The sequence below is a fragment of the Ovis aries genome, chromosome 12 (genome assembly GCF_016772045.2).
Source record: "Ovis aries strain OAR_USU_Benz2616 breed Rambouillet chromosome 12, ARS-UI_Ramb_v3.0, whole genome shotgun sequence".
Lineage (NCBI taxonomy): Eukaryota > Metazoa > Chordata > Mammalia > Artiodactyla > Bovidae > Ovis > Ovis aries.
In genome coordinates, this window is record NC_056065.1 from 18,063,652 (window position 1) to 18,077,761 (window position 14,110).

The 14,110-nt window shown below is 37.4% G+C and overlaps 1 protein-coding gene across 6 annotated transcripts in view; it reads left to right on the forward strand.

Moving 5' to 3' along the window:
• KCTD3 (potassium channel tetramerization domain containing 3) overlaps window positions 1–14,110 on the forward strand; it is a 64,080-nt gene that overhangs the window by 14,957 nt on the left and 35,013 nt on the right. For 3 of the 6 annotated variants that reach the window (XM_027976268.3, XM_027976270.3, XM_027976272.3), the window contains 3 exons: window positions 341–481; window positions 923–1,016; window positions 13,917–14,107. In XM_027976268.3, the coding sequence (XP_027832069.1) occupies window positions 341–481; window positions 923–1,016; window positions 13,917–14,107 (426 nt within the window). The remainder of the gene's footprint in view (window positions 1–340; window positions 482–922; window positions 1,017–13,916; window positions 14,108–14,110) is intronic. The other 3 variants (XM_027976269.3, XM_027976271.3, XM_027976273.3) reach the window with 1 other exon arrangement.

Sequence of the window (14,110 nt, forward strand, 5' to 3'; positions counted from 1 at the left end):
TAAAGTTTAAAGTAGTGAATAATACCTATCTCATAGTAACTGTTCCATAAATGTAAAGAGTTAGTGACAGAATGAATGAATTAGTGGTGATTGATTTGGTCTTATACATATGATAAATCTTAGTCTTACTTATTAAATATATAACATGGAAAATATCAGAAATCTTTTTTTTAAAATTTCATCTGATTTGTTATGGTACTTATTTGCAGTAAATCGCTATCTTAGAAGATAAATTTCAGCTATAATGTTTAGTTTTTTTGTTTTTCAGCCATAAGAACACATGAAATTTTCAGATTTTGGTGGGTGAACTTTAAAAATTTTATCTTCTTTGCTTTCATAGGTATTCCTAGTCGTAAAATAAACAACACTACTAGATCCTCAGCTGATTCTAGAAATGGACTAAATTTTACAGAAGGTGAAGCTCGAGGAAATGGTACCCAGCCTGTTCTTTCTGGAACTGGAGAAGAAACTGTTAGGCTAGGTAAGTATAGCTTACATAAATTAAAAAAGTGTGTACGTTTTTAGCTCTAGATATTGAGTAAGTATTTTTAAAGATGTAGCTTGTGCTGTATCTCTTTTTAATCTAGATCTCCCATTTATATCTTGAAAAGTCTCACCTAATATTTTTATTTAAAAAGTTTGTGATTTTCTGTTTGCTGTAAACCTTTAGAACAGAGGTTGACAGACTTTTTCTGGGCTAGATGGTGGGCATAGTGGGCTTCATGAGCCTGAAGGTCTCTGTTGGAACTGCTCATTTCTCTTTGTAGCGCACAAGCAGCTTTGATGTGTGGACAGATGTGCTTGGCTGTGTTCCAACAAAGCTTCTTTCTCAAAACAGGCAGAGGATTGGAATTGGCCTCTTGGCCATAGTTTGCAAACTGCTTTTTTAGAACACAAAAAACATTTCTTTTTCTAATGTCAGCAGGGTTTCCTGTGGATCCACGAAAGGTGCTGATAGTAGCTGGCCATCACAACTGGATTGTAGCTGCGTATGCCCATTTTGCTGTGTGTTACAGGTATTATATGATTAATAATGGCTTGCTTTTTACTTTGGGGGGTATTTTTTAATAGCTGTGATTTTATACTTACAGATTTAAGAGCTGTTTAATTTTAGTCATCAGATTTTTTTTCCTTCCAATTTTGCCTGCTGATTAAATTCAGTTTACTTTTATTTTTACAACTAATTTCATAAATACTGATAGCCTCAGTATGTTTAAATATTGCCCATACAGTATAAACTGTGAAATAAGTGAAATATCTTGAAGTTACACCTTCTTGCTTAGTGTATCCAGCTTCCAAATTGTTTAACTGTTGTGTTAAATGAGGCAGGCTTGTTAATATGATCCCTGTGTTTTTTTTTTTGTCTGTAATGATTAAATATTGTACTCTTAAAGGAGAATAAGACATTGGTCATGAATACTGTACACTTGGGAGTGAGGTAGTTAAGCAGGACCATTGTGAACAGAAGTGATGTAGTTTAGTATCTAACGTGCAAGGTAGTTTTATTTTATCTAATTCTTGCATTCTCAGAAACCAGCAGGAACAAGGAAAAGTATATACTAGGGATTTCTCTTTTTTATTTGTCTGAAAGGTAGGATTCTTAGTTCAGAATTACTGTGTGAAGTGAGAAATGTTGATGATGGGGGAACAGTGGTGGTGTTCAGTCGTTAAGTCGTATACAACTCTTTGCAACCCCATGGACTGCAGCATGCTACACTTCCCTGTCCATCACCAGCTCCCGGAGCTTGCTCAAACTCATGTCCGTTGAGTTGGTGATACCATCCAACCATCTCATATTCTGTCATCCCCTTCTCCTTCCTTCAGTCTTTCCCAGCATCAGGGTCTTTTCCAATGAGTCAGTTCTTCACATTAGGTGACCAAAGTTTTGGGGCTTTCAGTATCAGCCCTTCCAATGAATATTTAGGACTGATTTCCTTTAGGAGTAACTGGTTTGATCTCCTTGCAAGTCGAAGGGACTCTCAATAGTCTTCTCCAACACTACAGTTCAAAACCATCAGTTCTTTGGGGCTCAGCTTTCTTTATGGTCCAACTCTCACATCCTGGAAAAACCATACCTTGGATTAAATGGACCTTTGTTGGCAGAGATGATGTCTCTGATTTTTAATATGCTGTCTAGATTTGTCATCGATTTCCTTCCAAGGAGCAAACATCTTTTAATTTCATGGCTGCAGTCACAGTTCTCAGTCATTTCGGAACCCGGAGAAAGAGAATCTGCCTGTATTTTTCACTTTTCCCCCTTCTATTTTCCATGAAGTGATGGGATCAGATGCCATGATGTTAGTTTTTTGAATGTTGAGTTTTAAGCCTGCTTTTTCACTCTCCTCTTTCACCTTCATCAAGATGCTCTTTAGTTACTCTTCACTTTCTGCCACTGAAGTGGGATCATCTGCATATCTGCAGAGGTTGTTGGTATTTCTCCTGGCAATCTTGATTCCAGTCTGGCATTTCACATGATATGCTCTGCATAGAAGTTAAATACACAGTATGGCATTATATGGCCTTGATGCACTCCTTTCCCAGTTTGGAACCAGTCCGTTCCATGTCCAGTTCTAACTGTTGCTTCTTGACCCGTATACAGGTTTCTCAGGGGAAAGGTAAGGTCTAATATTCCTCACTCTTCAATAATTTTCCACAGTTTTTTTGTGATCCACACAGTCAGAGGCTTCCAAGTAGTCAGTGAAGCAGTAGGTATTTTTCTGGAGTTCGTTTGTTGTCTCTCTGATCCAACAGATGTTGGCAATTTGATTTCTGGTTCCTCTGCCTTCTCTAAATCCATCTTGTACATCTGGAATTTCTTAGTTCATGTATTGCTGAAGACTAGCTTGAAGGATTTTGAGCATAATGAGCTCAAAATGCTAGCATATGGAATGAGTGCAATTGTATGATAGTTTTCAACATTCTCTGACATTTCCCTTCTATGGAACTGGAATGAAAACTGACCTTTGCTAGTCCTGTGGTCATGTGGGAGTTTTCCAAATATGCTGACATTGAGTGCAGCACTTTAACAGCATCATCTCTTAGGATTTTAAATAGCTCAGCTGGAATTCTGTCGCCTGCACTAGGTGTTCTGTGGTAATTCTTCTAAGAGCCACTTGACTTCATGTTCCAGGCTGTCTACTGCTGGGCGAGTTACCACACCATTGCGATTGTCCCAAGTCATTGAGACTGTTTTGCGTAGTTCTATGTATTGCCACCTCTTCTTAATTTCTTCTGCTTCTCTTAGGTCCTTACTGTTTCTATCCTTTATCATGTCCATCCTTGTGTGAAACGTTCCCTTGAGACCTCCAGTTTTCTTGAAGAGATCGCTAGTCTTTCCCCTTCTATTGTTTTCCTCTATTTCTTTTCATTGTTCAGTCAGGAAGGCCTTATCTCTTCTTGCTATTCTCTGTAACCCTGCATTCCGTTGGGTATATCTTTATGGTTCTCCCTTGCCTTTCCCTTCTTTTCTTTCCTTAGGTATTTGTAAGCCTCCTCCGACAACCGCTTTGCCTCCTTGCCTTTCTTTCTCTTTGGGATGCCTTTGGTCCTTCCCTCCTATACAGTATTACAAACCTCTGTCCATAGTTCTTTGGGCATTTTGTCTGCATTGTCATGCTTCACTTCTGTATTTTTTTCTTGCTCAGTTTACCACATGTTACTTGAATTATCGAAGGAGTATTTGTACAGATTATTACCCTTTTGGAATTTATATTCCTCTTTAGATTTTTAAAAATATAGTTGTATTTATTTGCTTATTTGGGCTGTGCTGGGTCTTCATTCCTGTGCTTGCTTTTCTCTAACTGTGGTGAGTGAGGGCTGCTCCCTGATTGTGGCATACTGACTCCTCTGTGCCAGTGGCTTCTCTTGTTTTGGAACCCAGGCCCTAGGGTGAGCAGGCTTCAGTAGTCGCAGCCCCTGGGCTTACTAGTTGTGGCGCAGGGGCTTAGTTGCTCCATAGTATGTGGGATCTTCCCAAATCAGGGATCGAATCTATTTCTCCTGCTTTGGCCAGGGGTTTCTTTACCACTGAGCCACCAGGGAAGCCCTCCACTTTCGATTTTTAATGCATGTAAAATGTACTTTTTGTATAAGATATTACATTTAGGAATCCATTTTCTTCCACATGAGTGGCTAATTATGTTCTGATTATTAGATAAACCATCCTTTCTTATTGAATTTGAAAACCTTCATCTTGCTTTATATTTATTTTTATATACTTGCATCTAGTTTTATACTTTTTTCCCCCTATTGTTGGACACTTGGCTATTGTAAATAATGCTGCTGTGAGCATGGGAGTGCAGAACTTTTCAGACTAGTGTTTTTGTTTTCTTTGAATATATTCCCATTGAAATTGTGTTATCATAGGGTAGATTTGTACTTAATTTTTTTGAGCAAACACCATATTGTTTTCCATAGTGGCTATACCAATTTGCAGTCCCACCAACAGTGACAAAGTTTCCCTTTTCTCCACACCCACACCAGCATTTATTGTCGTTTTTTCAGAATTTTTATTTTGTTTTGAAATATAGCTAATTGACAATGTTGTGATAGTTTCACATGGACAGCAAAGAGACTCAGCCATAATACATGTATCCATCTCTTGTCTTTTCATGATGGCTGTTGCAACCTTACTGTGGATTTGATTTGCATTTCCCTATTGACAATTGATGCAGAGGATCTTTTCTTGTATATTGGCTGTTTGTATATCTTCTTTGGGAAAATGTCTATTCAAGTCTTTGGCCCATTTTTTAGTTGGATTATTTGTTTTTTTGCTGTTGAGTTGAGTTCTTTATATATTTGCATATTGACACCTTATCAGATATATGGTTTGCAAATATTTTTTCCTACTCCATTGGTTGCTTTTTTAACTTTGATAGTTTCTTTTTCTGTGCAGATGCTTTTTAGAGTGATGTAGTCCCATTTGTTTATTTCTGATTTTATTGCTTGTGCTTTATGTGTGATTTTGAAAACAGTCATTATCACAACTCATGTCAAGGAGCTTTTTCCCTATGTTTTCTTCTAGGAGTCTCATGGTTTTAGGTCTTCAATCAATTTTGAGTTTATTTGTGTCAGTAGTATAAAGTGAATGTGAAAGTGTTAGTCACTCTGTTGTGTCCGACTTTTTGCGACCCCGTGGACTGTAGCCTGCCAGGCTTCTCTGTCCATGGGATTTCCCAGGCAAGAATACTGGAGTGGTTTGCCATTCCCTTCTTCAGGGGAACTTCCTGACCTGGGGATTGAACCTGCACCACTTGCATTGCAGATTCTATACTATCTGAGCCACTAGGGAAGCCAGTAAGGGTCAAATTTAATTCTTTTCTGTTTAAGTATCCAATTTTCCAGGCACCATTTATTGAAGAAGCTCCCTTTTCTTCATTTAGTATTCTTGGCTACCTTATCAAACATTAGTTGACTATATATGCTTAGACTTATTTCTGGGCTCTTAATCTTGTTCCATAGGCCTATTTGTGTGTTGATCTTCTTAATCTTTCCTTTCATTAGCTGGTGAGAATTTGAAATAGGAGAGTGGAGGATTTTTGTGTGTTGTGTTAGATGGAAGAGAAATAATATGAAATATTCTTATGTGTTAAAGAGAAAAACTTGTGCACGTGTTTGGCTTCATAATTTAACCTTTGAGAGGTAGAATCAGCTTCCTTTCTAATTAGCCTGGTAGTGAGGTGTTGGAAAGAAAACAGTGAAAGTTATCTTGAGAAAGTCCAGTAGAAAACAAGCAATGAGGGATTTTGTGCTGATATATTAGTGTTAAAATTAAAAAAAGAACTTAGGCAAGCAAAATCACCCTAACACAACTAGCTCCTCCATCTGGACCTTTAGGAAAGAATCATTGTGTGCTTGTATTTCTGCCTTCTTGTGGTACCCACCCCAAACCACATTTGTGGTTTTAGTTGCAGAGTCTCCTTACCAACCTCCAGAACCCTTTTTCTGTCTGGGGTCCATCTCTTGAAGAAAAATAGGCAAAGGGAAATATGACAGAGTCTGGTTTGGCAAATCATTTCAGCACTGAGCAGAAATGATGTATTTGGGAGTTGGGGAAGGAATGGAGAGGTGTGGGAAGAAGGGAGAGCTCTTCAAAATAAGATGACTCGGCTCTAGAGGCTCCTCATTAGTAAATATTGGGAAAACATCCAGTTCCATAAAAATAGCTTCTGAATATTGAGAAATTAATTGGACTTTCCAGTTAGGACTTAATCACCTGTTATTTTATGTTAGGCATATAATACTGAAGTCTCTTGTATACATTTTCTCATTTAATTATCACAACAACCTGTGGCATGGATCTCATCATCCCTATTTTAATAATGAGAAAACCAAGTTGGAGAAATTCCCTAGCTCATCCTGGGGAAAGAAATGACAGAATTCTCAGCTCTCTCCATCCCAGTGCTTCTCATGTCCCGGGCACATAGTAGATTCCTAAGAATGCATTAGAATAAACACCATGTTCCTGGTCTCTGGTATAAGTGAGTAGTGTTAGTTTTGACAACATTATTAGTAGTTCTTTGACTCAGTGGGACAGGCAGTGGGCTGGGCTCAGTCTCAGAGCTACCCCTCCTCACTTTGTGGTTTCTCTTCCTAAGGGAGTGGAGTGGTGTGGAAGCAACTAACAAATTAACTGAACAACAAAGTTTTGGCTGAGGAGAAGTATAAAATGAAAATAATGTAGGTGCCTTGGTGTCTTAGTTTCTTCTTTCTGCTATAACAAATTACCATATATTTATTTTCATCACTCAGTTCTGGAGTTCAGAAAACTTCAAATTGGATCTTGCTGGGCTACAGTCAAGATATTGGCAGGTTTGTGTTCCTTCTGGAGGCTCCAGCAAGTTTCTTTGTCCTTCCCAACTTATAAAGGGCATCTGTGTTCCTTTAATCACATTTCCTTTTTTACATTTCCAAAACAGCAGCGTATCATCTTCAGATCTCTTCCTTGTGTCCCACTCGTCTACCTCTGCTTATGAGGACCTTAGTATTACATTCTAGGCACCTGGATAGTCCCTCCGTCTCTTTAACTTAATCACATCTGCAAAGCCCCTTTGCCGTGTGAGATAACATTTTTACCATTTTCAGGAATTTAGACAAGGACATGTTTAGGGAGCCATTATTCTGCCTACCACACTTGGTGAGGAGTTTTATAGTTCAGGTAGAAAGGACAGACATCAACTTGGAGGCAAATATTACTCTTCTAGTGTGGATTTTAATTGCTACAAGACTCCTATCAAAACAGGAAAGAAAGTGAAAGTGCAGTCGCTCAGTCATCTCTGACTGTTTGCGACCCCATGGACTGTAGCCTATCAGGCTCCTCCGTCCATGGAATTTTCCAGGCAAGAATCCTGGAGTGGGTAGCCATTCCCTTCTCCAAGGGATCTTCCCATCCCAGGGATCGAACTGAAGTCTCCCATATTGCAGGCAGACGCTTTACCATCTGAGCCACCTGGGAAGCCATTGAGGCAGGACTTTATTTTAAAGTTTTAAATTGGAGTATACAGGTGATTTACAATGTTGTGTTAGGCTTAGGTGTATAGCAAAGGGATTCAGTCATAAATATACATCTATCCATTCTTTTTAAGATTCTTTTCACATATAGGTCTTTGTAGAATATTGAGTAGATTTCCCTGTGCTTTACAGTAGATCCTTGTTAAGTATCTATTTTATATGTAGTAGTGTGTATATGTTAAACTCCTAATTTATCTCTCCACCCTGCATTTCCCCTTTGGTAACCATAAGTTTGTTTTCAAAGTTTGTGAGTCTGTTTCTGTTTTGTAATGAGTTTGTTTGTATCTTTTTTTAAAAAATTATATATATGTGATATATGATATTTGTCTTTGTTTTACTTCAGTTAGTGTGATTATCTCTAGGTAGATCTGTGTTGCTGCTACTGGCATTTCATTTTTTTATGCCCGAGTAGTATTTCATTCTATATATGTACCACATCTGCTGTAAATGAACATTGAGGTGCATGTATCTTTTCAAAGTATGGTTTTCTTCAGATACATGCCTAGACGTGGAATTGCTGAATCCTATGGTAGTACTATATTTAGGTTTTTAAGGAATCTCCATACTGTTCTCTGTATGCTATACCAATTTATATTCCCACCAACAAATGTAGGACAGTTCCCTTTTTTCCACATCTTCTCCAGCATTTATTGTTTGTAGATTTTTTGATGATGGCCATTCTGACTAGTGTGAGGTGGTAGCTCACTGTAGTCTTTGCATTTCTCTAATAAATTAGAGCCTCTTGTCACGGGCCTCTTGGTCATCTGTATGTCTCTTTGGAGAAATGTTTGTTTAGACCACCCACCCATTTTTTGATTGCAGGTTTTTTGTTTTTTTTTTTAAAATATTGAGCTACATGAGTTGTTTGTATATTTGGAGATTAATCCCTTATCAATGTCTTTGTTTGCAGATATATTGTGGATGGTTTCCATTGCTGTGCAAAAGCTTTTAAGTTTAATTTGGCTTCCCTGTGGCTCAGATGGTGTAGAATCTACCTGAAATGCCGCAGACTCTGGTTCTGTACCTGGGTTGGGAAGATCTGCTGGAGAAGGAAATGACAAACCACCCCAGTATTCTTTTCTGGAGAATTCCATGGATAGAGAAGCCTGGCAGGCTGCAGTCCATGGGGTCCCAAAGAGTAGGACATGACTGAGCGACTAACACACACACACAGGTCCTATTTATTGCTTTTTATTTTAATTGCTGTAGGAGATGAAAAGACCTTGCTGCGATGCATATCACAGCATACTGCCTACGTTTTCATCTAAGACTTTCACAGGATCTGGTCTTACATTTAGGTTTTTAATCCATTTTGAGTTTATTTTTTATAATTTTATGTATTTATTTATGGCCGTGATGGGTCTTCATTGCTGTGTAGACTTTTCTCTAGTTGCTGCAAGTGGAGTCTACCCTCTCGCTTCAGTGCACAGGCTTCTCATAGTGGTGGCATCTCTTTGTTGCAGAGTATAGTCTGTAGGGCATATGGGCTTCCGTAGTTGTAGCTCCCGGGCTCTAGCGCACAGGCTCAACAGCTGGGGTGCACAGCTCAACGGTTGGGACACATAGACTAAGTTGTTCTGCACAATGTGGGATCTTCCCAGATCAAGGATCAAATCTGTGTCTCTTGCATTGAAAGGTGGATTCTTTACCAATAAGCCACCAAGGAAGCCCAATCCATTTTGAGTTTGTGTGTGGTATTAGAAAATGTTCTAATTTCATTCTTTTGTAGGTAACTGTCTATTTTTCCCAGCACCATTTATTAAAGAGACTGTCTTTTCTCCCTGACCATCACCAACTCCTGGAGCTTGCTCAAACTCATGTCCATCTAGTCGGTGATGCCATCCAACCATCTCATCCTCTGTCGTCCCCTTCTCCTCTTACCTTCAATCTTTCCCAGCATCAGGGTCTTCTCCAAGGAGTCAGTTCTTCATATCAGGTGGCCAAAGTATTGGAGTTTCAGCTTCAACATCAGTCCTTCCAATGAATATTCAGGACTGATTCCCTTTACGATTGCCTGGTTTGATCTCCTTGCAGTCCCAGGTACTCTCAAGAATCTTCTCCAACACCATAGTTCAAAAGCATCAATTCTTTGGCACTCAGCCTTCTTTATGGTCCAAATCTCACATCCATACATGACTACTGGAAAAACCATAGCTTTGACCAGATGGATCTTTGTTGGCAATGTGATGTCTCTGCTTTTTAATATGCTATCTAGGTTGGTCATAACTTTTCTTCCAAGGAGCAAGTGTCTGTTAATTTCTTGGCTGCAGTCATCATCTGCAGTGATCCTGGAACCCCCCAAAATAAAGTCTGTCACTGTTTCCATTGTTTCCCCAGCTTGTGCTTCATCCAGCCTGGCATTTCTGATGATGTACTCTGCATATAAGTTAAATAAGCAGGGTGACAACATACAGCCTTGACATGCTCCTTTCCTAATTTGGAACCAGTCTGTTGTTTCATGTCTGGTTCTAATTGTTGCATCTTGACTTGCATACAGATTTCGCAGGAGGCAGTTAAGGTGGTCTGCTATTCCCATCTCTTTCAGAATTTTCCACAATATTTTGTGATCTACACAGTCAAAGGCTTTGGCGTAGTCAATAAAGCAGAAGTAGATGTTTTTCTGGAACTCTCTTGCTTTTTTTATGATCCAGCAGATGTTGGCAATTTGATCTCTGGTTCCTCTGCCTTTTCTAAATCCAGCTTGAACATCTGGAAGTTCACGGTTCTCGGACTGTTGAAGCCTGGCTTCATCATTCGTGATACTGCTCCGTAGTTTTCTTTTTGTGTGTTACTTTTGTCTGGTTTTAGTATTAGGGTGATGGTGACCCCATAGAAAGTGTTTGTGAGTGTTCCTTTCTCTGCAGTTTTTGGGAATGATTTTAGACAGATCAATAATAACGTAATAACTTTTCTCTAAATGTTTGATAGAATTTCCCTGTGAAGCCGTCTGGTCCTGGACTTTTGTTTGTTGGAAGTTTTAAAATTTCAGTTTCAGTGTTTGTGATTGGTCTGTTCATATTTTTAATTTCTTTCTGGTGTAGCCTTGGAAGGTGGTACCTTTCTAAGAAGTTAAAACATTTTGTCTAGGTGTTTTATTGGCATATAGTTGCTTCTAGTAGTCCATTATCCTTTGTATTTCTGTGCTGTCCCTTGTAACATTTTCATTTCTCATTTTATCCATTTGAGCCCTCTTTTTTACTTGAGTCTGGCTAAAGGTTTATCAATTTTATCTTCTCACAGAATCAGCTTTTAGTTTCATTGATCTTTTCTATTGTTTTGTCTCTGTTTCATTCATTTCTGCTGATATTTATGATTTCTTTTCTTCCAGTAAGTTTGGGTTTTGTTTTCTTCTTTCTTTAGTTGTTTAGGTGTAAGGTTATGGTGTTTATTTGAAATTTCTCTTGTTTTCTGAGGTAAGATTGTATTGCTGTAAGCTTCTCTCTTAAAGTGCTTTTGCTGTGTCCTATAGGTTTCAGATTGTTGTGTTTTTGTTATCATTTGCTTCTAGGTACGTTTTGATTTTCTCTTTGATTTCTTCAGTGATCCATTTAGCCTCTATTTTTTTTTTTTTAGCAGCTTTTTGTTTGCAATTAATTTCTAATCTCATAGCATTGATCAAAATGGTGCTTGATAGGATTTAAATTTCCTTAAATTTACCAAAGCTTTCTTTATGGCCTGCTTGTGATCTGTCCTGGAAAATCTTCTATGTGCACTTGAGAAAAATGTGTATGCTGCTGCTTTTGGATGGAATGTTCTATAAATATCTTTTTAAGAACATCTAGTCTAATGATCTAATGTGTCATGTAAGACCTGTGTTTCCTTATTAATTTTCTGTCTGATGACCTGTCCATTGATACAGTTGGGGTGGTAAAGTTTTCCTATTACTGTGTTACTGTTAATTTCTCCTTTCATGGCTGCTAACATTTGCTTTATTTATTGAGTTGCTCCTATGTTGGGTGCATATATATTTACACTTGTGTCTTCTTGGTTTGATCCTTTGTTCATTATGTAGTGTCCTTCTTTGTCTCTTGTCTCTTTATTTTAGTCTATGTTGTCTGATATGAGTATTACTACTGCAGCTTTCTTTTGATTGCCATTTTCATTGAAAGCCCTTTTCCATTTTACTTTCAATCTGTGTCCCTGGATATGAAGTGGAACTCTTACAAACAGCACACATATATATATAGATCTTTTTTTTTTAATCAGTTCTGCCAGTCTATGCCATTTGGTTGAAGCATTTAATCTATTTACATTTAAGGTAATTATCTGTACATATGTTTTTATTGGGCTTTTCTGGTGGCTCAGTGTTAAAGAATCTGGCTGCCAGTGCAGGAGACATGGGTACGATCCCTGGATCAGGAAGATACCTTGGAGAAGGAAATGGCAACCCACTCCAGAATTCCTGCCTGGGAAATCTCATGGACAGAGGAGCCTAGCAGGCTGTAGGCCGTGTGGTCGCAAAAGATTCGGACACGACTTAGTGTCTAATAACATGTTAGACAATAATAACATGCTCTTATTGTCATTTTAGATTTTTTTGACATATTTATATGGTTACAGTATATGCAGCAAGTTTCAAAAATTTGAGAGCATATACCTCCACTATATCTTTCATGGTCTTAATTTGAAAGCCATATTCTTTGCATAGCTGTCGCGATTTCAGAGTGTTATTTTATTATGCAGGAATAAAGAGATGGGTTGTTGGAATATCAGAGCTTGTTCTGTGTTTTTACACATTTAAAATTGTGTATTTATGTGTATGGAAAAATGTAAAGCAAATATTGCTTCTTCTTTGTACTTGATTTTAACTTAAAAAGTAGTAAATGCACATATCTCATTGAGTTAAATTATGTAATCGTTACAATCACTCTCAAATGTGCTGTCCTGATTCTGTTACTGTTGTCATCTTTTTGTTTTACAATACCCTAATTTCTCTAGAGGAAAATGACTTAGAAGTAGTTTTTGTAAAAGATTAGATCATATTTAGTTTTATTATTTTATTAGTCAGTGGTTATAAGATTTCACTGTTCACCTCATTAAATCAGTACAGCATCCCTTTTTTGAAGAATGTGAGCCTAGTGCCTAGTGTATGTCTGCATGCACATATTGACATATTGTCTTTATTCTTGAAGTACTGGCAGTCCCTGCTTTGTGTCCAGTCTACCGGTCCTTAGGAGGATCTAGGTTTAATTTCTCAGTGTTTTGTCAGTATTTAGGGTTTATTGGATAATTATTTTGATTTTTGTATTTTGACATATGAATCCCACCTGGTGGCTGAAGTGGGTAATTACAGACCATATATTGCCTAGGGAAACCATGTGAGATTTTTCTATATATTGCCTTTAAGTTTAAGGAAATCATTAATTCTTGGAATTAATAAAGGTTGAATTGCATGTTTTTGTGGATTATAGCTGTATTTAGCATACATTTTAAACAAAAATAAAGCTAAAGTGTTTTTATATAGGTTGTTAGTTGGTCATCATTTATGAACACTTGAGTTTGATTTTTGTGGTTTTATATTAGGTAGTAGTGTTTAAAGGAGCACATACTCATATTTATTGTCTTCGGGTAAGGCAAAGAGATTCTTTGTTTTGTTTCTGTCACTTGTTTTGTGTAACTTTAAAAATAAATATTGCATCATTTAAGTTCAGGTCGTTTATTGTCATGATTGCTTAACTGTGTAGTTTTTAAATGTTTGAAGGCTTAAAGTGTAACCCCACAAAATAATGCATGTCTGAAAGACTTCAATTCAGTTAGGACAGCAAAAGTTATTAAAAATTTACACGTATGTTTATCAATAATTATATATTAAAGCATTTTTATTCAGTCAACTAAATCTAAATCATGATAAGACACCTTTACTTATGGAGAAGGAATAGGCTCATGAGATTTTTTTTCATTTTGTGTGAAACCTTTAAAATCCAGTCCTCAGTGAGTGGTTTCCAAAGGCCACATTTCATTCATTTGATTATGCCAAGCTATCATATACCAGGTCACTCCCTTATCTTAGTTTGTCTTAATAAACTATCATCTGAAGTATCAAGAAATGATTGATTCTCAGTTAAGCATAGTAACTGATAGATTCAAATACTAATTCTGAAACTGATTTTGTTGACTATTTCTATTCACAAATAATGACAAAGTACCACTTTTTTGTGTAAAATGCAAAAAGATAATACTTTTTTTTTTGTAAGTTTCTAAGTCTTTATAGTTTGGAGAACTTTGCTAAATTATTCTTTGGAGGAGTATAGACCTTTAGTCTCTTTTTAAGTGATTTCTGTGTATTTTATTTTTTAGTAAATACATAGATAAATAGCTGTGATTAAACTTATTTTGGTACATTCATTTATGTTCTCTTTGCTAAGTACTGCTGAGTCTTATTTATGTTGTCTGTTTATATTCAACAGAATCAAAGAATCGTCAGGATGGCAACAAGTGTTTACAAGCCCATATTTGGACTGGACTATTGAACGAGTAGCTTTAAATGCAAAAGTGGTCGGGGGTCCACACGGAGACAAGGACAAAATGGTGGCTGTTGCCTCAGAGAGTAGCATCATCTTATGGAGTGTCCAAGATGGAGGAAGTGGAAGCGAAATTGGTA